General features: G+C 34.2%; 1 protein-coding gene across 4 annotated transcripts in view; it reads left to right on the top strand.

Annotated features, from left to right (window-relative positions):
• The window catches only part of LOC106078876 (DNA topoisomerase 2-alpha-like), a 31624-nt gene that overhangs the window by 4568 nt on the left and 1842 nt on the right, over positions 1–25214 (top strand). For 3 of the 4 annotated variants that reach the window (XM_056013830.1, XM_056013827.1, XM_056013828.1), the window contains exons 2-32: positions 1838–2071; positions 3756–3849; positions 3962–4025; positions 4401–4546; positions 5047–5144; positions 5403–5615; positions 6339–6512; positions 6987–7088; positions 7208–7345; positions 7486–7782; positions 8270–8506; positions 8667–8772; positions 8988–9190; positions 9966–10092; positions 10186–10298; positions 10432–10580; positions 10828–11059; positions 11565–11770; positions 12283–12418; positions 13576–13771; positions 13882–13979; positions 14819–14833; positions 15240–15371; positions 15914–15997; positions 16115–16312; positions 17181–17346; positions 18257–18436; positions 19533–19833; positions 20478–20563; positions 23547–23636; positions 24651–24808. In XM_056013830.1, coding sequence (XP_055869805.1) covers positions 1853–2071; positions 3756–3849; positions 3962–4025; positions 4401–4546; positions 5047–5144; positions 5403–5615; positions 6339–6512; positions 6987–7088; positions 7208–7345; positions 7486–7782; positions 8270–8506; positions 8667–8772; positions 8988–9190; positions 9966–10092; positions 10186–10298; positions 10432–10580; positions 10828–11059; positions 11565–11770; positions 12283–12418; positions 13576–13771; positions 13882–13979; positions 14819–14833; positions 15240–15371; positions 15914–15997; positions 16115–16312; positions 17181–17346; positions 18257–18436; positions 19533–19833; positions 20478–20563; positions 23547–23636; positions 24651–24808 — 4758 coding nt within the window. In that variant the 5' untranslated portion in view covers positions 1838–1852. The remainder of the gene's footprint in view (positions 1–1837; positions 2072–3755; positions 3850–3961; positions 4026–4400; positions 4547–5046; positions 5145–5402; positions 5616–6338; positions 6513–6986; positions 7089–7207; positions 7346–7485; positions 7783–8269; positions 8507–8666; positions 8773–8987; positions 9191–9965; positions 10093–10185; positions 10299–10431; positions 10581–10827; positions 11060–11564; positions 11771–12282; positions 12419–13575; positions 13772–13881; positions 13980–14818; positions 14834–15239; positions 15372–15913; positions 15998–16114; positions 16313–17180; positions 17347–18256; positions 18437–19532; positions 19834–20477; positions 20564–23546; positions 23637–24650; positions 24809–25214) is intronic. The other variant, XM_056013829.1, reaches the window with a different exon arrangement.

Genomic DNA, 25214 nt, shown 5'->3' with positions numbered 1-25214 from the left:
ACGATCAGATTTTCACAGGGTTTCTATGTGACGTCACACTAACCTTCTATTAATTTTTTATCTATTCACTTATAATCACTTATTGTATAACTGGAGACCATACAGTAAAGTTTACATTCTCGTAAAAGAAATATATCTTCGTCTTAGTCTATGCAGTTAGATTAGTCAGATCTAGATTTTGGAACGTAAGCAAAGAAAAAAAATGTGTGTTGAAAGTAGTTTTACATACTTGACTAACCACTGCAGTGTGTATTTTCTTGCCTGACCACTCAACACACACAATCACTATCGCTTGGTTGTCTTGTCGTGACCAACTACACGTAGTCTAGACTAGCCTTACACTGACCACTTTGTTAGAGTCAGTCAGACACACCATCTATTTACTATTTAGGACAGGGAGGGGATTAGATGAAAATGTTACTTTTTTTATCGAGTTGGTTATCCTAATGCTTTTAGATCTCTCTCTATATATATAACTGTACCAAAGCTCTGGACTAGGCCGTCACTTAGCCTGACAGCTACTGTAAGAATGAAGCGATACGATTGGTTAAATGTAGTTTTTTTCTCTTTCAGTATTGTTGAGGGAAGTGACGTATGCCTAACCTAAAAACAAAATCTCAAAGAACCCCGTTTTTTTTTTAGATGTCAAGAATTTACTGTCTAATTTATTAAATATAAATGTTTCTAAGCATTTAAATACAAAATGGTAAAATGTTTACTATTACAACTTTTTACGCAGAATTTAAATATGTCAATAATTCAAATTAGAAAAAAACATCAGAGTTTCCCTTTAAGATCTATAGATCTAGTTCTGATTTAGATTGACTATAGATCTAGTCTAGAGATACAATCTAAAATAATCGAAATTCTAATACTAGACAAATCTAGATTAAAGTCTAGAATAGTTTAGATCTAGTCATTCTAGTCTATAAATTAATAAAAAAGTATATAAATGGATTCTACATCTAGACTACATATTACATAGATAGTCTTCTATACTATCTGATTCAATTTATACTTCTAAACTGATTACAGTATAGTATAGAATCTATGTAGCTAGATTCTAGATAATATTATAGTATAAAATATTATTATTTTTAAATTATATTATAGGTTTATATTTATTAATAATTAAATATATAGATATATGATATTTAATAATATCAATATATATAATATTTACTATATTGTGAGCTATATATATTCAGTATTAAATTAGTAATACTAGTAATTAATATATTCTTGTCTGCTATTTAAAAAAAAAGGTAAAGTTCCCCTTTCAGACCTTGTGATCAATGGTCTTACTAAGGAGCAGATGATGTAAAGGCCATCTGTCCTGGCAACTTGTGGCCCTCTGTTAACAAGTGTGTCACGTGGCCAGCACAATGACCAACCTCCTTTACTTTTCCCTTACTAAAGTCAGGTACCCATTTGAGCTGGGTGGACTCAGAGGCGCCCTAAAGATCAATAAAGAAAAAAATCCTAGTCTGCACTAGGATTCAAACCCTGTTTATTTGTAAGTCAAGCGCTTTACTGCTCAGCCACAGCGCCTCCTTGTCTGATATTACAATATTTATTAATATTATATAGAATCTAGATCTATAAATATTATATATACTCATTATATTACTAATGAAAATATAGATCAGTGACAACATGAATAGTCTACCTATTAAATTCCAATATTTTAATAAAAAAAAATACACACAATATATATAGTTATTTTTAATATAATTTTAATTCATTTTTTTTAAAATTAATTTCTAGGAATGCTTTATTAAAGTTTATTGATGAATCTACTAGATCTAGGTACTAGATTGTGATACTTTATTTTCAGACGCTGTTTGACAACATGCAGGCAAAAACTGAAGCGGCCTTGGCCAAAAAACCAAAGCCTGCTAAAGAGCCTAAAGAACCTGTAGAGACCCACAGAGACTTCATGGACATTGATGGAGATGCAGACAGCAATAAGCGACTCTCAGTGGAGAGGATTTACCAGAAAAAAACACAGTTGGAACATATCTTATTGCGTCCTGATACCTACATAGGCTCAGTCGAGTCTGTCACACAGGTATATGATTATTAACTCCTTGATATTTCTGTTTTACAGATGAACTAACCTGCAGTGGGCAGTGGTTACAAATAATAAATATTTACACCTGTACAGTTGTTTTTTCTTTTCCCTGTCATCTCCTCATCACAGATTTTTATACTTGACATCAAATACATAGGATCATTGCTTACATTCCAGTGTGGCTTTGACAACTACATTTTGAGTGATATTGTCACTAGCTAGTTGCATAGTATTTTACATTTGTATTCCTTTTTAAATTAATTTATTTTAAACTGCCAAGTATATGATATATAAAAGAAGGGTGATGGAAGGATTTACATTTTATATTATATACTCTTTCCCTCTTGTATTATATCTTATCTTATTAAGCTAGAGATAATCCTTATAAAATATTACAAATGTAATATATATATATATATATATATATATATAATGTTATTATAAAGTTTTTAATTTTTGATGGTATTTTTATGCCACAGATCAAAGGTTACAACTTGACCTGTGACAGTATGGGTCTACAAAGAATATAATATATTTAAAAGCATTGTATTCTGTGGAATTTTTTGTAGTCTCTTTCCCTTTGCTATTTCTCAAATGACTAAAGAGGCCAATTGTTGATACACAATTGTGGTCACAGGTTGGGCATCTGTGATATCACTATATGCTGTAGCACTTTTACCCTTCTTTCTGCTCTTAGTAAGTACACCTTCTGCAATCCAGGACCTTTGCTTTATGCTTGCTCTTCATCTGGATCTATCCAGTGCCTCATTTTCCCAACCGTTGGTGTCAATTTTGAAGAGTTTCATGTTGCGTTTGCATACATCTGTATACCTTAAAGTGGGTGACCTGCGGCACTCATCCCTTTTATTAGATCACCATACAGAATCTTGTTGATGTTGACCTTGGGATGTTATATGAACAAGTCCAAGCCAGCCAAGACTTCTACTGCTTATAATAGCTTGAATTTCCTGGCAATCTGCTCTTCGCAGCACTTCCTCATTGGTTATTTTATCTTTCCATTTTTTTTTTTGAAAGTCTGCCTTAAGCATCAGATGTGGAAGATATAATTCAGCTTTATTTCCTGCCAAGAATGGGTTGGCCATGTTTCACTACCAAATAGCAGAGTGCTCACCACACAGGTCCAGTATTAGTCGTCATATTGTCCCATTCTTTTCTGCATCTGTGACATTGCCTTGGCTATCTGTTATCTATATACAGTAACACATTGTTAAAGAGGATGGAGCCAGGATAACAAAATTGGTCAACAATTTCCAGTGGTTTGCCATCCATGGTCATGTAGTAGCATGTAGTAGTATCTTTCTAAATTTTTTTTCCCCCTCAATCTGGATACATTGAAGAGTTTTCCAGAGTATCTTTTATATGGAAAAATACACTTTTGTTGATGTCATTCTATAATAATAATAAAATAATATGTCAAACAGAGTAGATGTGAGCACACATCCCAGTATGACACTGCTGCTGACCTCAAAAAGTTCTGATTGGCTCCATTAAATTTCACTGAACATTTTGTTCCCTTCGGAAAGCATTCAATGAATTTTAGTATTATTATTATAGAATAAACGTTTTAACATTTTTTTTTTATTAATTTCCTTGTTGATTCTTTTTTTTTTGTGTACCCTACCCTTATAAAAATGTCAGTATGTCATTATTTTTTTTTCAGGCTATGTGGGTGATGGACATAGAAAACAATAAAATGGTTCAAAAAGAGATTACATTTGTCCCTGGATTGTACAAAATATTTGATGAAATCATAGGTGTGTTCACATTTTATTTTATTTCTACTCTCTCCCCCCCCCCCTTCTTTGCTACAATTATTGTACATTTTGTTGAGGCAAACAATTATATACATTCTTTTTTTTTCTCCAGTGAATGCTGCTGACAATAAACAGAGAGATCCCAAAATGGACTGCATTAAAATAGAGATAGATCCGTGAGTTCCTTTCTTAAAATTCATTGCTGTTTTTATTTAAAAAATTAAAAACCTGGAAATTTCTTTTATTTTAAAGTGTATCAACAACAATAAATCCATGATTTTTTTTTTTTTTCAATTTTTAAACCTCGATTAAAATTGAGTTGCATGGGCGAGTTTCTAACATTATTAGTTGTATTCAAATATATATAGATCAGCAGCGTACAAAATGTTTCCTTTTTATTAAAAAAAATAAATTTAAACACTTGTAGATGTTGTTTTTAATTTAAATAGAAAATGGATCTTGCTAAGTTTCATAGATTTTTTTTTTGCTTTTATAATTACACTGTGCATCAAATGCAATAAAACGAATTTGACAATTTTACCCCCCCACAGAGAAACCAATAAAATAAAAGTATGGAACAATGGTAAAGGTATCCCAGTTGTAGAACACAAAACAGAAAAAATGTTTGTTCCCACCATGATCTTCGGTCATCTTCTCACTTCAAGTAACTATGATGACAGTGAGAAGAAAGTCACAGGTATTGTAGATGTAACTTTTTTTTTCATATATTTAATTAATTTTTTTCAAGTTGGTTAATTTTTTTTTTAAGTAAAAAAAACAACAACACATTTTGATTTTTAAAAATTTTTTTAAAGTAATAAATATGGTCAAACCATTGTCTATCGTACCAAGTTTTTATTTTTAGTTTGGTAGAATTTTAAAATCTTCAAGACTTTACTACTTACTAAATCACCCGATCTTAATGCCTGAATTTGTTAATGAAAGTAAATACTGTTATGCTGGCTATACAATATCCTTATCAGATGCTTCATCTCAAAAGAGATATTTAAAATAAAAAGCCAAAAAAAATGACCAAATAAAATAACATCCTACTTGACTTAATAAATCAATAGAGAATTTACAGACTCAACAAAATTTTAGACTTGGTTGAAAGCCTTTAGAGCTTTCTCGTATTCAAAAGAAAATCTTGATGTTATGAGATTGTCAGTATTTTATTAATTGCTTTGTCCATTTCAGGTGGTAGGAACGGCTATGGTGCTAAATTGTGCAATATATTCAGTAAGAAATTTATTGTTGAGACTTCCTGCAATGAATATAAAAAGGCTTTTAAACAGGTAAATATTTGTAGAAAGTAATAGATCTTTTAAATGAAGCATAAGTCTTATATATCCTTTTTATACATTTAAAAAATGCTATTATTTTTTATTGTTTTATAGGTTAGGACTTAAATAATTTAAAAGTATTTTTAGTAATGAATTAGAAGATGTTATTTGTATTTAAAGTTTCTAATATTTCAGACATGTTAAACAACATCAGGTTGTCATGAAGAACAATGTTGTCTGATTAGTTGTTTTTTTTCTTTACTTTGTTAGACTTGGGCTGACAATATGTCCAAGACTAAAGAGCCAACAATCACAGAGGCCAAGGATTCTGACTACACGTCTGTCACCTTCTACCCTGACCTTGAAAAATTCAAAATGGAAAAACTAGATGATGATGTGGTGGCTTTGTTTACCAGACGTGCTTACGATGTGGCAGCCAGCTCTAAAGGTGTTAAAGTCTTTCTAAATGGAAAAAGGCTGCCGGTGAGCATGTGAAGATTTTTAATTAATTAATATATTGTTAATGTTTTATTTGGTTTTGACATCTCTTACAAACTGAACTAGTTGTTGAACTATTTGACCATTAATCATCATTCATTTATCTTTTCTTGTTCAAATTGTGAAAGATTTCTTTAGTAAAATGATTAGTATACATTGAAGTATATTGGGTTACCTTGTGTATGTTTTTTATAGTTGCCTATCTTTTTTTTACTAAAGAATGATCAGTGTGCCATAGTCCAATCTCATATATGGTCATGGTGTTGGGGTGGGGGGGAGAAGGTTACTATGTTACCTTTAAGGGTTTGGCAAACACAACTGACTTAGCTACATATTAAAAAAAAATATCCTATATGGTTATGTTGATAGAAAAGACTATGTTTTAGAGATACTTATATTGTAAAGAGTGTTAAAAGTGTAAAATGTGTTAACAAAAATACCATCCAAGTCAGAGTGACAATTTCATCCATGTCATTGTTAACCATTTCAAAGCAAAGATCTAAATTTTGTACTTTGTGTATAGCTTCATACAAACAGCTATCTCTTTTAGGCATATTTTTGTAATGGATTACATTCTTGCTTTAAGGAAATATTATTTCTTCATTAATTCAAAAATTAACTAAAGCTACAAGGAAACAATAAATCTAATTAAATGTGTTCAAGAGCCTGTACAAAGTGACATGGGTTATTTCTTGTTTCCACTTGTAGATCAAAGGATTTAAAGACTACATAGATCTTTATCTTAAAGAAAAAACTGATGATGCTGGGGCTCCCCTGAAGCTGGTTTATGAGGTGGTCAATGACAGGTGGGAGGTAGCAGTCTCAATGAGTGACAGAGGTTTTCAACAAGTCAGTTTTGTCAACAGTATTGCCACAACTAAAGTAAGTTCTTAACAAGAAACTTTTGTGCAAATAATTGAAAACGTAGATTATTTAAATTTTGATCGATAATCACTGCAAGATGGCTGAAAAGTTATGTCATGCCGTCTGCCTGATATTGTAAGTTAGTACAACTCCTTATATAACCATAGCATGTGTCTAACGACCCATATTAATATTTTGTTATAGTATTCAATCTTTTTTATTTGTGTAGTTAGTTTCCAGGTCTGCCAATGTAGCATCAAATTTTGTATAGCACATCTTTCAGTCTTACAGTGTGCCCTTTGTGAGCTTTTTTTGTTTAAGATATGTGGGGAGAGGGGTTATCTAGGAGATAGTTTCCTTGCTGTCTTCAGTAAACTATAAATAAATAATTCTAAATAACATTTACCAATGCATTATATTAGCTTGTTAATTTTAAAAATAATTTCTTGAAATTAACTGATGAAAACATGAATCTTCAAACATGTTTTATAGGGTGGCAGACATGTTGAGTACATAGCAGATCAGTGTGTCAGCAAACTGATAGAAGTGGTCCGTAAGAAGAATAAAGGTGGTGTGAACATCAAACCCTTTCAGGTAGGAGGGAAAGAAGTTATTTAAAAGTGAAATTGACATATACCTACACTTATAACTTTTTATTTATATTGTATTTATAGTAATGGTTATATTAACAATTAAAATATCTTTTTTTTTAGGTTAAAAATCATTTGTGGGTATTTGTGAACTGTTTGATAGAGAACCCAACATTTGACTCTCAGACAAAGGAGAATATGACCAAACAGGCTAAATCTTTTGGTTCCAAGTGTCAGTTATCAGAAAAGTTCATCACACAGGTAAACCTATTTGTTTGCAACAAAACATTGCCATTAACATCAGTGGTCATTAATACGTAAATTGTTATCATGCATTGCCTAGATAAGCATAAAATAAAGATTTAATTCCACATTATAATCTAAAATACAATGTTTTGTAGGTCAGCAAAAGTGGTATTGTTGAAAGTATACTGTCTTGGATGAAGTTCAAAGCTCAGGCACAGCTGAATCAAAAGTGCCACTCTTCAAAGCACTCAAAGCTGAAGGGTATCCCGAAGCTGGACGATGCAAATGACGCCGGCACAAGGAACTCGCAGTCTTGCACGCTTATACTCACTGAGGGAGACTCAGCCAAATCTCTGGCTGTTGCTGGCCTTGGTGTGATTGGTCGTGATCGTTATGGAGTGTTCCCTCTTAGGGGTAAACTTCTCAATGTGAGAGAAGCCACTCATAAACAGGTTAGTTATTGTATTAACGGAAGAAATAACTCCCTTTTTAACTGTTGATGTATCAGTGATTTATTTTTAAACTCTCAGGTTTATAAAAATAAATGACACGTTTTGTAGAAAAATTATCACCAATTGCTTTTTTTTTTACAAACGTGAACAGTTAGATAAAATGGGCATATTCTAATAGCTTTTTCATAGCGCAACTTCTTGAATATAGCATTTTTGGACTGGTGGGGGAAGGGGGTATCTGAATGTTTTTTTGTGCTGCCTTTAGGTGCTCAATAAACAGAATTATACTCGAGTCGGGTGTCAAACCTCGAGCCCCTTTCATAGGTTGCCAAGTTCAAGTATACTTAGCTTCTTGGCCACACATCCAACTTTCTTAATATGCAAATTCTATCTACTGTAATGTAACTGTAATCATCTTGATGTAATTAGACTGTCGCTAATTGTTTATGGTTTATGTTCAATTGATGCACTTTATTTTTTCATTCAGATTTTGGATAATGCTGAAATCAACAACATCATCAAGATATTGGGATTACATTTTAAAGAGAATTATGATGACCCAACCAAACTGAGCCAGCTCCGCTATGGCAAACTCATGATCATGACAGATCAGGACCAGGATGGGTCCCATATCAAAGGGTTGATAATTAACTTCATTCATCACTTTTGGCCAGCACTGATCAGACATAACTTTGTTGAGGAATTTATAACTCCTATAGTGAAGGTAAGAGTATTTTTTTCATTCACTTAATTGAATTAGCCCTTCTGATCTCTAGAATAGTGCCATTCTCCATAGTAGTGGCAGATGTAACATTGATTCTTCCTCATATACTGCTGTTATTAATGTATTTTACGGCAGTTCTTATTTTTTTTTAAATATTTAGGTTAGCAAAGGAAAAAAGGAGTTGTCATTTTACAGTTTGCCAGAATTTGAAGAGTGGAAGAAAGCAACAGACAATTGGCATACTTATAAAGTCAAGTACTACAAAGGTTTTTTTTTTTTTTTAACTTTTTTGTTTGTACTCACATAGCTGCTGTACACAATAAAACAAAATTATTTTGATTACATTGTTTTTTTAGTTGGTCATTTTACAATCTTTTAGATACTTGCATACAAAAGTGTTACTTGTCCAGCCCAGTTAAATCTTGAACTAGACCTACTTTGCTAATGAAACTAATCATATTCTGGCACTGTCTACTTTCAGGTTTGGGTACCTCCACTTCCAAGGAGGCTAAAGATTACTTCAGTGACATGGTCAGGCATAGGATCCCCTTTAAGTACGGAGGGGGGGAAGATGACACAGCCATCAACCTTGCTTTCAGTAAGAAGAAGATTGAGGAGAGAAAAGAGTGGTTGACCAATCACATGGAAGAGAAAAAGAGGAGGCAGGATATGGGTTTACCTGAGGTGAGATAGATAAGGTCAAACAAGTCTTACAGTTATCTGGTGGTTAAAGTGTTCAATAATTATATTTTGGTTCGTAAAGGTTCACCTTTGGTTATCTTATAAATTACAGATGTTCCTTCAAAATAGAAGCTAAGTCCAATGAACTGTATAGCACATCTTTACTAATGTGTTTGGATGGGGGGCTGTGCAATTTTGTTATTATTCTTATTACACTTGTTGCTAGTTAAAATCGTTCAATTTTGATATTTCTAATAGGATTAACATAAATTTGGGCACTCTTTTTTTTATACTAAGGGCTCTTGAATACACATTTTCCTTAGACATTCCTTTGTTGACAATAGATGGCCTATTGGTAATTTTCTGTCAGCTTACTCACAATGCATGTATTATTTGTTGAGAAGTCCACCAATGTCTAATCTTTTAAGCAAAGGTGTCTGTTTGTATTTATGTTATTTCATTCAAGATCCTTTGATAAAACTTATGGATTTTCTTAAGATTGTAGCAGTGGCTGTGGATATGTCAGAACCTCCCACAGTCAAGCCACCCATGGCCCAAAATTCAAATTTACTATGATTGTGTCGACCTCTTTTAATGAGTAGAATTAACGACAGACATGTTGTATAAGCTATTCCCCAACATGCTTTGGAGTTTTATCCCCATGTCTCCAGGCATCAATGTGTTTTAGATTGACAAATATTGTCATAGAGATTAGAGTTTAATGCTTTAAATAAATTAGACTGTTTAAAATAAATATAATCTCTTCTTTTTTTGACAGTTATATCTTTATGGCAAAGACACTCGTGCCATTACATTCAGTGATTTCATAAACAGGGAGTTGATTTTGTTCTCTAACACAGATATTGTCAGATCCATTCCTTCTTTGTTGGATGGCCTGAAACCAGGTTAGTGCTTGTCTCTCTTTAATGATGAGGCTTGTTTGAACTAAAAATAGATATCTCTCATGCTACAACATTGTTTATTTTCTGGAACTAAAGGTCAGAGGAAGGTCATGTTTACTTGCATCAAGAGGAACCTGGTCAACAAGGAGCTCAAGGTGGCGCAGTTGGCAGGTTCAGTTGCTGAGCAGTCAGCTTACCATCATGGTGAAGTGAGTGCTGCTTATTTGTCTCTTAATGCTGGTCCAATAGAAACGGCTATGACATAAAATTTCTATCTGTTGATGTTAAGTCTCTTTATTTTATCTGGAACTTAACATTAGAACTTATTTTTCATTATTACAGAATGCCTTAATGGGCACGATCATCAACTTGGCCCAAAACTTTGTGGGCAGTAACAACTTGAATCTGCTTCAACCTTTGGGTCAGTTTGGCACCAGGATCCACGGTGGTAAAGATGCTGCCAGCCCCCGTTATATTTTCACAATGCTTAGGTAATTTATACAGTGTTGTCTAAATGCTATCTTAACTTGTGATTCAAATTAGTAAAAAGCTTTTCAACAAATGTATTTATTTATCAAAATAATAATTAGTCTTTTATGTTGGGTCCAGTTAGACTTTTTATTAACTAGATCTAAACAAAAAGAATTTCTTGTCATTATTATGCATTCCTTCTAATTAACTTCAGAGCTAGTTTTTTTTTTATCCAATTAAAAATCCTTTTTTTTTGTTTCATTGCAGTCCTTTAGCAAGGCATGTGTTCAACCCCAATGACGACGCTTTACTGACTGATTTGTATGATGACAACCAGAAGATTGAGCCTGAATGGTATTGTCCAATCATTCCCATGGTTTTGGTTAACGGTGCTGAGGGTATTGGCACAGGGTGGTCTACCAAAATCCCAAATTATGATGTTCGAGAGATAGTGGCCAATATCCAAAGAATGTTGGATGGAGAAGAACCATTACCAATGGTGAGCAGTTTTTTTTTGTTCTTATGCTGACATTTCTTTATGTATAGTTTGTTCTTAATTTCTTTTCTTTGATCTACTATATCAATAAAATGCCCTATTGCCAGGAAACTAACTTAAATTTACTTTAAACTAGTATCATCAAAGGTAAAAAATTCCAATTATTTTGATATAGTTTGTATTTATTGTAAGTAGATGTTGCAGACATCTCCATCTGCTGCAGTTGTATCAAAATGTAGGACTCAGAATCCTCAAACTATTATGACTACCTGCAAATTGCACACATTTTTTACTATTGCCTTTGTTGGAAAATTAGCTTTTTTACACCATAATTTGTTAATTTGTTTAAACTATTATAAAAAGAGATTAGTTTCCTTGTTTCTCAATGAATGTCACCGTTGAAAACTATGTACTAGAATTTGTTGTAACTTTTTAAAAACTGAAGTTACATTTCAAGCTGTTAACTGACTTGTGAAAATGTCTTAGTTTGGATTTGTTTGTTTGACAGTTGCCTTCATTTAAAGGATTCAAAGGAGTGATTGAAGAGACAGGTGCTGGCGATGGTCGCTATGCAGTCCATGGTGAGATCTCAGTCATTAACGAGTCCACTGTAGAGATCACTGAGTTGCCCATTAGGACTTGGACCCAGAACTACAAAGAGGATGTCCTGGAGCCGATGCTTCATGGAACAGAGAAGCAGCCTTCCATGATTACGTGAGTATTTGAAGATGTGTTCTCAAAGTCTTTTCAATTATGCTACTCAATTTTTTGCCATGGCCAACATAAAGAGAGGACTGGGGACCAAATGACCGTGTCATTTTCTGTCAACATTTTGTTTATCATCATCTTATTTGGCCTGTGGTCCTGTCTGGGGCACCACCAGCTAGCTTCCTCCAGGCATCTCAGTTCAGGATGATTCTCTCCAACTGTGCCCATGTCTTGCGCATCTTGTGATGATAGATGCAAGCTTGCAAGTTGTGTGAATGTGGCCCATCCATCGCCAACGTCTCTGAGTTGTTGGTTTAAGTTAGGTTGAAACTCATAAACTATTTTTAACAGTCAAATGTTACTAAATAAGGGTTAAAGAAAAAAGGCCTGTACCAATTTTTAAGCTTTTATTGAAATGGGTCAATTATTCTAATTCATCAATATATAATTGGCAATAGTCTGCATTAATGTTTATGTATTAAATTTTAATTTCCAACTATTCATTATCTGTTTTACAGAGATTATAAAGAATATAACACAGACTCCACTGTCAAATTTGTTGTCAAGATGGCTCCAGAAAAACTAATGCAATATGAGCAAGAAGGTCTTCATAAAATATTTAAATTGTCAACAACCATCTCAACTAACAGTATGGTGAGTTGTTTTATACAGATTTTTAACCAGGTACCATTGACCTTATAACACTAAGGTCTAACATCTTATAATGTGTCTTTATGTGAGATTAAGTCACTGGTTAACTGGAAGGTAGATTGACATTTGCAATGTGTAGGAAGTAGTTATCTTCTCTTTTGAAGTAACGTCTGTAAGCTATAAGATTAGATAACATTGATTTTAAAACATTAGGATACTTCGAATACTTAAGTTATCTTAAGATGTTATATTATTAGCATTATTCATACTAGATTTCATATGTTATTGTTAATTATTATTTGTATAGATGTTTATGTATTCTGTATTAATGTTAGGTATAACTAGTGCAAGTTCCTATATATTGCTGTATTGCTTTACTGAATTATTAAATTGATTGAAGATAATCATGTAAACATTTCAAATATGAATAGTGGTCCCTAGCTCAAACCTGACAGAACATACATTGTTGTGCATAACATATACTGGATAATGAATTAAATAAATAAAGACAAAAATAAATTTCATACATATATGGTTATCAACAAAATGTAGATGAACAATGGCCTAAAGTTGAAAATAGATTACATTATTTTATAGATTGAGCAGAAGCATTTTGACATATAACTCACATTAACTTTGCTTTTTTGTTAATGGCAAGTATATTTTTAGTATAAATACATTTTAGCCTAAAGGACTTGAAACTATTACAATTGAAAGGCCCTAAAATTTCTAACATGAATATACTTATTTTGTTAATAGTAAGTCACCATTAACATTTTTATTTACATTAGATTTTTACCAAATTATTAAATTTTTACTACCTTTACTATTTTAACTGTGAATAGACCTTGATTTTAATGATTTAAATGTATAGAATTTAGCCCTTGTTATGTAGAGAGAGAGTAGTCCTTAAGGGAATGCAGGCACGACATGTCCTAAATTGTGCCGATGTGCCTAAAATCAAATCAAATCAAAAAATCAAACCATTAACATTTTAAAATTCATTCCTTTGATACTCAAATACATAAATCCTATTTCAGACAAAGGTAACCTCTTTACAAGCAGTAGTTATTATATTGTATACATATTAATAGCATTAATTATATTTTATATCTAACCTTGCTAATTTATTTACTGTGTTGTCCTTTTTTTCCCCCTAGGTATTGTTTAACAGTTTAGGTTGTATCAAGCGTTATGAAAGGGTTGAAGATATAATTAGAGAGTTCTTTGGTGTTAGATTGACCTACTATGAAAAGCGTAAAGACTTCCTAGAGGGCATGCTGGCTGCTGAGTCTCTGAAGTTTGACAACATTGCCAGGTTTATCATGGAGAAAATAGAGGGCACCATTGTTGTTGGTAAAGTCTTGTTTCTATCTTGACTTGTTAGTTCAGCTATTAAAATGTTCTTGCTAAGATTTTTGTTGACACTCTTGAGTTACACTTGATATATTTGTGTGATTTTTTAGAAAACAAACCCAAGAAGGAATTGATTCAGTTGTTGGTGAGAAGAGGCTATGACTCAGATCCAGTTAAAGCTTGGAAATTAGCACAGAACAAAGGCAAGGTAAGTCGATATCTTTTTAGCAAGGGTTAAGCAGACTTAATTTTTTCTGGTACTTGTCTGAAAATATTTAAACGTTTGTGTAAGTACATAAATACATATAGCCAGTTTCCCACTGCATCAGCGTCTTGACATTCACTTGAAACTAGTAATTTAATAAAACAAACAAACCAAAAGCTATTTGAGGAGACAGATGTCTCAAAATATGCTCTGGTTATCAAGTCATGTAAAGTAATAATAAGGCTTGTCTTCGAGCCTGAAGATTAGTGAGGAATGCAGTATTCTGTAAAGTTAAAATACTATAACAAATTAAACATCTCAAACTGAATCATGGTTGATTTGAAATAAAACTTCATATCTAGTCATGGTCAAACTGCAGTATCACTGTATTTTCAAAATCACTTTTTATATCCTGGGACTGGGTCATAAACTATTCTACATTTTATCATTTTAAAGAACTAATTTTTTATGTTTATAGATATTAAACTATTGCCATTGTTCATCATCTACAATTTAAAACTATGTGTGTGTACTTTACCTATAATTACTAGGATATCTTGAAAATGTATTTGTAATTTACTTATGGTATACTTAAATTACTAGGATATCTTGAAAATGTATTTGTAATTTACTTATGGTATACTTATAATTACTAGGATATCTTGAAAATGTATTTGTAATTTACTTATGGTATACTTATAATTACTAGGATATCTTGAAAATGTATTTGTAATTTACTTATGGTAAGTAGACTATCTTGAATAGGTAATAGTGTGTTATTTGTGTAAGCAATAGTGCAATGTTGTTCACTATGCTATTTTATTTCTCTGCTGCTAACAAAGGAACGAGATGGAGCAGTAAGTGATTTCAAACTATCATGCACTTGTTATGTGTGTGGCTTCTTTTGTTTATTTCATCTCTTGATTTTACTTTAACATAGAGTATTACTTAGTGTACTATTACCCCCCATTGTTTGAATCTTGATAATATTCTTCTGGTTGATAGATAAATTAGATGTAGTGCAGTGTTTCTTAACCTTGGTTTTAAAAGTGTTCCTTGTTTCAATTGATGTTTTTTCATTTGCAATAGTTTCTCTTCTCTAATTGTAAAGCGAAAAAGTAATTGATAAATGTAAACTATGATTAAGCAATTTCTGGGTTATGGCAGAGAAACTGTTTAATGTCTTTATTGTCATCGTGTCAAGTATGTTACATTGAAAGTAACATTCCTTTTTTATTTTGAGTGGATAATGTCTTCTTCCAGGATGACCTTTTGGACACTGAAGAGAGTGAGGAGGACACCTCTGGGCCTGACTACAATTACATCATCACTATGCCTATATTGAACTTGACTAAAGAGAAAAAAGATGAACTTTGTAAACAGAGAGATGCTAAGGTAAGACAAGAGTCATTGTTAAAAGGTTCATTTGGTGTAGAGGCTTGTCATTGAATCTGTTGGACTCATGGAGTCAATCAGGTTTTAAATTTCACTTCATTACTTTCCATTAGTATTTGGGCATCTGATCTGTTGAGCATCTCTCTCTGTCTTTTGCCAGAATTAGTGTAGCTTTCAATGACAGGCATTCTAGAACTATGTATTCTCAGCATTTCCTATATAAAGGTTTTTGCTAGCACTGTGGATCTTATGATATGGCCATCTAGTCTTAGTTCTTTGACAATGATTTCGAATTTACACATTTTAAAAAGTATAAAGAAAACAATATTGTCAATGTTGTTTTAATATTAATTAGTTTTTTAAAATATATTTTAGTCATTTAAAAAAAAAATATATTTGACAAAAGCTCAATAATGCCCATAAAATATTCAAAAGTCTGGTTTCAATGTGAAGTGCAAGGGACCCAGAGTACTAGGTAGTAATAGGTTACATTGTATTTGACATGTGGTTAATTATGTATCATTGATTTCATTGCTGTTTAGGCTGATGAGTTGAGAAGTTTAAGAAGAAAGTCACCAAAAGACTTGTGGCAAGATGATTTAGCTGCTTTCCTGACCACACTAGAGGTAAATACTTTTTGTCATGGGAAACTAATTTGGCACAACTAGGCATAGTCAATCTTTTCAGGTTTGTTGCCTTACATATCTTCAGCTTGAATGTATGTTTCTATTTGATTTCTGTAGGAAGTTGAAAAGGCTGAAAAAGAGGTTGAGGTTGATGCTAAACCCGTGAAGCTGGGAAAGATTGGTAAAGTGAAACCTAAAAAAGCTGTAGTGGACACTTTGCCGACACCGAATGGCCGGAGAATAGTTCCCAAGATCAGTTCTGCTGTGAAAGCTAAAGGAGAGAAAGATGCAGCAAGAAAACTTTTCAAAGAAAAGGTAAGGGGCTCAAGTTGAATGTCCAAATCCATTTGGAGTAATCAAATGTATATCGGAACTTCTCCCACAAGTCACTCGAAAGTCTCTTCTGATTCATAGGGCAAAGCTTGGGAAGTTTTAATGAGGCATCAACTCATGAATCTCGGAGTTCTTGAATCTCATCAAACTTGGCACATTTAAGATACTGACCCCAGAATACCATTTTAATAGACACACTGAAAGAACACTGTGATTTGCTTAGTTGATTTCAGATATAAGACTGGTTATATACGTTTCAATATTGATAATAAAGAAAACATGTTTTTTTTTAATCTCTTTCTCTCCTAAATGATGATGCAATGTTGATTTGACTACCATTAATCTAAATTGGTTGTTGGATTTATAAACTTAAATTTGTGTTGTGTAAAAAAAGCATGCATTCTTCTATAATTCAGTACCAAATATAACATTTTCTAATAACAAACTAAAATGTTATTGAAGTTTAATCATAACAGGATAGTGAAAAACAAATGAGCAAAATGAATCATACTATTGGAACGAGAAAAATCATTACAAAGAGAAAGAGTTAAAATCATTTTGAGTCTCTGTTATTCTATGAATGGTAGCTTCATTCACATTTGTTAAAATCATTATTTTTCTGCCACTAAAAAAAAACTGAATTCAATAATTAAGAATGTTGCAGTAATCAACTGGTTAGTGTTCAGCAGGTGTCATTGTCTAAGTTATTTTCAGAACTGATTTTAAGTTAAACATTCTATGGCCTCCTTCATTTGCAAAAAGCGACTAAGGATGTAGCTCATAGAAATGAAAGCGTGGGTATTGTTGGAATGATATTAAAGTAAAACATTACTTTGTGTTTGATGTTTAGGTCAAGAAAGAAATGACAGGAGATGATGACACTAACATGGCAGATGATGTCAAGAAAGAAGGGGATGAAGAGGCAACCAGCACATCAAGTACAACTGCAGCACGGGGAGGAAAAGCAGGCAGGGGATCTCGTGGAGGACGAGGTAGAGGTGGGGCCACAGGAGTTGGTAAGTTTGATTAATTATTACATGCAAACTTTCGAAATTAATTATTGTCTATGGATGAATGAATGAATTTATTTTATTTTAGCTTTCATAAAATGTATATTACATTTGCATTTTTTAGTGTTCTAACATTTAGAGAAATCATAACCAAACATTTACAGCAGAAAATATTTGTAGGAAATGAGCTGCACAATATAGGCTTGAGTTGAGGGCTTCAAAAACGTTTCTGTTTCCACAATTAAATCCAATAAATTTTACCATGATTCAGATGAAATAACAAGCTTTTTTTTTCCTGCTGCTATAAAAATACTTAATAATTTGAATTTGTTCGTCTTAGAAAAATAGAACACATTGATTCTGTTGACATTTAGGGTTATGTAAATTATTAAGTAGGTTGTATAGTAATAGTATCATTATATTGTAATACATTTGATAAGTGTAAATATCTGTATTGCCAACCACTTTTAATATTCAAATATTTTACTTTTCTGTATAAAAGTATAATTTGGGTATGTCTTTCAGATTTTTTTGATATATATGATTTGAAAATAGAAACGCTTGGCTTATCAAATTGTCATCAAAAGATATTGATCTGTTAAGTGTTTACAAAATATCTATTAGAAGAAGCTTCTAATTTCAGGAAATGGAAAGGCAACTAAAAGTTAAAAACCTCTTACCATTACTTTCTAAGCCAACTCCCTGCAAGTCGTTGTCAATCAAAAACATCCCTAAGTGACCATATTATTTTTATTGCAGTGTATTGTCTCATTATAAAACTAAACAAGGTAGATTAAAATGGTGTCTGAAAAATGTATCTACAAAAGTTTCTGCTGTAAAAGTGATCTCCTAAGCCTATGTGATCAGTTTTATACCTTCTCTTGTTCATGTGAAGACACTTCTCTTTCCCCACCAGCTAGAGAAAAGAAAACGTCTCTAGGCTCACCAACTAAAGGGGGCAAGAAGGCAAAGAAGAAAAACCCCTGGTCAGACAGTGAAGGCTCAGACAACATCTCGGACATTAGTGACCTGGAGGATGACTCCAAGTTCAAATCTGATGTAGTTATACCGAGGGAAACTTCTAGGAGGGCTGCTGGTGAGTTACTTTGAAATTATTTATTCCTTTAGTAGTTAAACTCTTTGATTATTCGGTTATAAAATGTTGCATCTGATGCAGCAAAAAGAAAATTCATATTATTTAGCTTTTTTTGTTTTCTTTCTTGTTTGTCCTTCAATGCAATGCTGACAGCTTGCTGCCCAATGCTGGAATGGCATGGGAGGACCTAAGTCTAAGAAATGAATTTCCATCACAATTATATAGCCTGCTGTTTTATTGTTTGGCTTTGGACTTAAATTTGTTTAACTGTAGGATTTTAAACTGTGAGAAAAAACAATTTGCCTTATAAGCACACTATTTTACAAGAAAAAATTTCATATGGCCAGAAAAGAAACTTTAGTGTATGTCTATAATAGACTAAAATTGATGATTATGAAAATTATTCTCTTCAATCAAGCATACATTCTCAATTTTCTACATACTAATCTTACCTTCTAAATTAGAGATATTCCTTTCTATGGCCTCCTTCAGTCGCAAAGCGACTATGGATCATGTCATGGTAATGAGATGAATGCCTGGGGATTAGCTGTGGTCGGAACGATGTTGCCCACACATCAGTTCCCCCCTCTCCACGCAGCTGATGTATCCAAAGGAAGGGCAATACAGTTGGGTGTCAGCAGCGTCACAGGTTCTGCCAGGGTGTAGCACTGGGTACTGCAAACTGCCTTTGGGTCGCCAGCTCCTGATTTTTCCTCAGGGTTGAATCCCGAAGCTTTTCCCAAAATTGGGTATAGCTGCAAGGCAATAGAGGTTTGCATTCAGAGTTTTCCTTCTCCTATTCCTTTAATAGAGAAGATAATATTAATAATATCCTACATTTATCCTTGTGCTAATCTAGTTATGCATGTTAATAAGAGTCTTAAATGCTGCTAAGTCATTGGTTTTCCAGACTGCATCAAGCAACCTGTTTCATGTTCAAAATGCACTAGGAATGAAGTAGCACATTGTTGGAATTAGTCCTATCATATGGAATAAGAAATGTGCCTTTTTTTTTTGTTTTCTTAATTGATTGGAACCCTTTTCTTGTTATCTGTGTTCAGTTGTTTTAAAATGCTTTTATTTTCAATATTTTCAGCTGCACAAGTGAAATATAAATTTGACTTGGATGATAGTGAGATTGAAGAGGATGACAATGATGAAGCAGATGACTTTAAGCCCTACGATGCCGAGACTGGAGTCATTGGGGCAGAGAATGGCACCAATGGTTCATTGAACGGTGATGATATCATAGCCATGAGCAGTGATGAAGATAAGCTTAAGCCCAAACCTGCCACAGAGAAGCCCAAACCAGTAAAAGAAAAACCAGTGAAAGAGAAACCTGTGAAGCCTGCTAAAGAGAAGGCAGAAAAACCTAAAAAACCTGCAGCTCCTAAAAAGTAAGTGAAACTAGCTGTATATCATACACAGAGGGAGTGCAAGCATCTTGGCAGTAAGAGCAAGCTGTTGGCATTCTTACATTCTTGACTAAAAAGTCATCAATATTTTTGTATCCTACTTGATTAGGGATTGTGTAACGTTACAGTTTTGACAATAAAAGTGTTATTTTTCTTATATAATTTTGATGCTGAAAAAGTCAATTCCTGGACTGCTTTGTACTTGTTAATTAATTCACTCTTGTAAATTGATTAGGTGCTTCCCTGTGAATTGAAAGGAAGCTTTGTTAATTAAATAGTCTAAATATGACTTTCTTGTCCTTTTAATATCAGATAGGGAAATAAGCAACTCAAGTGTGTATGGACTCATAATTTGTAGGATAAACCATCCTAGAGCTTTAAAAGTACAAGCCATTGTCTATAGAATAAAAACAGAATTACAAAATTTGTCATAGAATAATCATAATCCATTATTCACAAATATTGTAGATGCTAAAAATATTGTGGATATTAGGATAATAATAAAAATAAGGCATTGTCTTTGATTCTGAAGATATTTCACTGGCTTAGTAACAAACATGTATAGTGAATATTTGCTTACAAGTATTAATGTCTGAACAATATATTATTTGTTTTTATCTTTGTAGGCCTGCTGCAGCAAAATCAGCAGCTTCAGTAAATGTTGACCTATCTGATGATGACCAGGAAGTTAAGACTTCTTCCAGCACAGCAGGTACGACCTTTAGTTGATGAGAAATAAGGGATTCTGAGACCCATACCAGGTCAAAATCATTTGGTTCTAATGATGATGAATTGTATTATAAGATGTTTACATTATTTTACTATTCAGTGTGAAAATTCTTCCTTAGTTGTTCTGAAAGATTCTTGTTTTCTCTAACTCAGTTGTACCCAATCTCCAGTACAACTTATTCCAAAGTGAACAACCAAATCTCTTAAGAGTAGCAATTTATTTATTTTAGACTTATCTCTGTAAATCAAGAAATCTGGTCTTTTGACATCAGACCTAGAAACTTGTTTATATTGTTATGACTTTGCCATGCGCACCGCCATCCAAGATAGTGCAGAAAGAAGGTGCGCACTATCAGTGACCAGACAAGTCGGATGTTGACATAGGAGACTAACGATTTCCGCCCAAGGAGACAGCCAATATGGAGATGCTGTACTCAAGGCAGATGTCCTATGTGTTTTATGTGTTTGTCATGTCTCTATGTAAATAAACGTCTATGTCCTCGTTGAGTTGCCTCACTTAAGTTATTACAATTGGTGTCAGAAGTGGGATCATAGGCAACTCAACGAGAGGAGGTAGGATTTACAATGGCAGCTTTGAAACAATTAGACCAACTCTCGGTTAGAGAGCTTAGGAAGGAACTTCGTAACCGATATGAGATAATTGGTGGTAGCAAGGAGGTGCTTACAGCTCGTCTCCGGCAAGCCCTAATTGATGAAGACGAAGATCCGGAGACCTACCTATTTGAAATTGAACCGGAGATTTATGAGCTTATTGGCAAGATAAATGAAGGTATTGATGCAATGTGTGAACAAATGAACAGTATGGGGAACAAGGTAGATAAAATGGTGTCTCAGCTGAAAGAAGGAGTAGACTCGTTGGTAAAGGAGCAGTTGCCTGTAGACTCGTTGGTCAAGAAGTTGCGTGGTCAAGACTGTGGTTGCACAAACAGTGGTGACGGAGACGCTGGGGATTTGAGCGCCGTCTGTGTCTGTGTTGTGGGCAAGTCTTGTGGTTGTGACTTTCAAGACGAGAAACGTGATGGCGATTGCTGTGATGATCTCAACGGGATGTACCGAGTCGAACGGAAGGAGACAAATGAAGAAACTGAAGTCTGTTATGTGCCTGAAGCGTTTGTTCCTGTTGTACCTGTTACCAGTACCTCAATGAGCCGGACAGATCAAGACAACGTTGGGTCTGCGTTCAAGCCTGTTGCTATGGACCTTAAAGACCTCTGCCTATCTGTCGGTGCCCACGAGGGAAATTCGAAGCTTGACAACTGCATTCAGAAGCTTAGCATGAACTGTACGTGCGGCGCATCACACATAGAATTTAGATGCCAAGAAAACCACCAACAGGGCATATGTACTTCTACCATCATCATCGACATTGGCATAGATGAATGTCAATCGGACCACTCTCAATCTGAGCCGTCAAGAGGAAGACATTTTCCACTTGAAACTGAAGAGACCTGTATTCTGGACGTGAGACTGTTGTCTGAGGATGACTGCGGTGCATTGGACTTTGTTTGCAACGTAGCTGCAAGCGAACCTGCAGCTCCCTTGAGAGGCGTCTGTCGGGAAGGTCTGCTGAGACAGCGTGTCCGATCAACGGCTGTGCTGAAGAAAACAGTGCTCGACCCTATCTCTTTGTGTGACAAACGGCCACGTCATTATCGCAACAACAGCCTGGTCAACTGGAGAAAGAGAAAGCGGCATTGGAAGAAAACAATGCAGATGGGCTCGTGGGGAACACGCTCCCTGCCGCCTGTGGCTCCCACTGATCGACCTCCACCTGAACTGTCAAACCTCAGCTACAGTGTTTCTTTTCGGGACGAAAAGTGCTAAGACGGGGGCAATGTTATGACTTTGCCATGCGCACCGCCATCCAAGATAGTGCAGAAAGAAGGTGCGCACTATCAGTGACCAGACAAGTCGGATGTTGACATAGGAGACTAACGATTTCCGCCCAAGGAGACAGCCAATATGGAGATGCTGTACTCAAGGCAGATGTCCTATGTGTTTGTCATGTCTCTATGTAAATAAACGTCTATGTCCTCGTTGAGTTGCCTCACTTAAGTTATTACAATATTGTTATAACTCTGGTGATGATGCAGGTAGGTGGGATGTCTAATCAGCTGACACAAATTACCCAGGCCAGCTCTAGATGAGAGGTCAGCAGCAACATTTAAGGAAAGATCTAGTTTGAACACTACTCTGGCCATGCACATCGTATGCAATCATGTGATCACTAAGAAAAGACAAGTGACGTTCTGTCGGTTTCTACAAGGCCTTTATATAAAGAGCAATGGTGTAGAGTCGCTTCACAAGAATGTGAGGAGGTTATGATTCAAGATCCACTCCGTTACAGCAGAGTCCAGTGTGAAGTTGGTTTGGAAAAGAAAATCAAGTACAAGTCCAGGGAAGGTAGAAAGGCCAGTGCATTTTGATACAGCAGTATAGAGTTGACACATAAAGTATGGTTATTCATGGTGAAGCATTTGTTCAGCCAGTGTTACATGTTGACAATAGTATAGTATTGGCAGTGAATTATAGACATTAAAGTTGTTTGTTATTTTGGAGCCTGAAGTTGTCAAGCTCTATGAGTTGTTATTTTGGAGCCTGAAGTTGTCAAGCTCTATGAGTTGGTTGATGCAGTTCGCAGAGAGCCTGGATAGTGAGAGTTGTTACAATATGTTTGCAGAGAGCCTAGATAGTGAGAGTTGTTACAATATGTTTGCAGAGAGCCTAGATAGTGAGAGTTGTTACAATATGTTTGCAGAGAGCCTGGATAGTGAGAGTTGTTACAATATGTTTGCAGAGAGCCTGGATAGTGAGAGTTGTTCTCTGATTGTAGCAAGGTGTTACTGATAATCACACTTTGTTTTTTAAAACTGTAATTAAAAAAGACTTGAATTGAAATAAATCTAAAAAAAAAACAACACTAACAAGATATTTTTCTCTGCTAGCATTAAGCAATAAAGAGTTGTACCCTATAAGTGATGATGATGACGATGATGATGACTTGTTCAAACCTAAAGCCAAAGCAAAGCCTAAAGGTATGACATAGCTAAGTACTAAAAAATATAGCTTAAAGGTATGTAGCTAAAACCTAAAAATATAGCCTCTGGCTTTGTTGCTTAGTGCTAAAAATATAGCCTCCAGCTATGTTACTTAGTGCTAAAAATATAGTCTCAAGATATGTAGCTTAGTGCTAAAAATATAGCCTCAAGACATGTAGCTTAGTGCTAAAAATATAGCCTAGAGGTATGTATTGTTTAATTTGTTCTTTAGATCTGAAGATAATTACATCCAATTCCCTAACCTCCCATAGAAAATGGTTCAAACCTGGGGCCATCGTGACCATCTAAGGACAGTCCAGAGCACATATCACTCAGCGTAATCTCAAGAGGTTTTGATAGATAAAAGACAATAGTTTTTCCCAAGCTGTTTTTGGTTGATGTTAATAGTACTAACAGTAATCAAAGGGTAGCATTAGAGGAAGTTTGATAACAAAATTACAGGGAAAAATGATTTCACTCAATGTTTCTTTCCAAGATACTCTGCTTATTAATTCATTGGCTTCATAGAATATGTCTTTCCCCTTAGATACTCTGTTTATTAATTTGTTGGCTTCATAGAATATGTCTTTCCCCTTAGATACTCTGTTTATTAATTCGTTGGCTTCATAGAATATGTCTTTCCCCTTAGATACTCTGTTTATTAATTTGTTGGCTTCATAGAATATGTCTTTCCCCTTAGATACTCTGTTTATTAATTCATTGGCTTCATAGAATATGTCTTTCCCCTTAGATACTCTGCTTATTAATTCGTTGGCTTCATAGAATATGTCTTTCCCCTTATTCTTTATAGCAAATGATAATGGCTTCAGATTGTAACAAAAGAAGTTTGCCTAGAACAGTGTTCTTAGTGCTAAGTTCTCTGGATACATTATTTCATGTTCATTCAATTACTACTACTTTAACTAGGGTTTTAGTGTCTATTAAATCTTTTAAAATGAGATATTATTAAATTTAATTAAGTCATCTAATTGAAAACTCTTCTTTATTCAGCTGCACCTAAGGCCCCAGCAGCCTCCAAACCTGCAGCAGCACCCAAAGCACCTAAAGCCCCAAAACCTGCAGCTGAGAAAGTTGTTAAGAAAAGAAAGAAGAACAATTCAGAATCTGATGACTCAGATAGTTTTGTGCCAACCAAGAAAACAGTCGGAGTAAGTTCTTCCTTTTTTTCTTTTTCTAATCAAATATCAAACTTTGAATGCTGGGATGGGGGATGACCATATGTGGTCGGTGTAACAGAGGTGTGTGAAGAGATCACCTGGCAGCAGAGGGCTTCCAGACAAGAAAGCTGGAGATTTCTTAAAAAAGGTTGCTGGATTTGCATTTTGAGATGAAAATAAAAAACTAACTGCTGAGAGCTGATGTAGTAGGTGAAATGATTATGTCTGTGTTGGATGTGATAAAATGTGTAGCTAGGACTAAGTAGCCGTGTTGCACAACACTTTTAGCTTTGGACAACCCTTTAGAGATTAGGACAAGCCTTTAGAGATTAGGACAACCCTTTAGAGATTAGGACAAGCCTTTAGAGATTAGGACAAGCCTTGAGAGATTAGGACA

Source organism: Biomphalaria glabrata, chromosome 16, assembly GCF_947242115.1.
Source record: "Biomphalaria glabrata chromosome 16, xgBioGlab47.1, whole genome shotgun sequence".
In the NCBI taxonomy this organism is placed as follows: domain Eukaryota; kingdom Metazoa; phylum Mollusca; class Gastropoda; family Planorbidae; genus Biomphalaria; species Biomphalaria glabrata.
The sequence above is the reverse complement of the archived record's forward strand: the minus strand, read 5'-3'. Positions and strand labels throughout refer to the sequence as shown.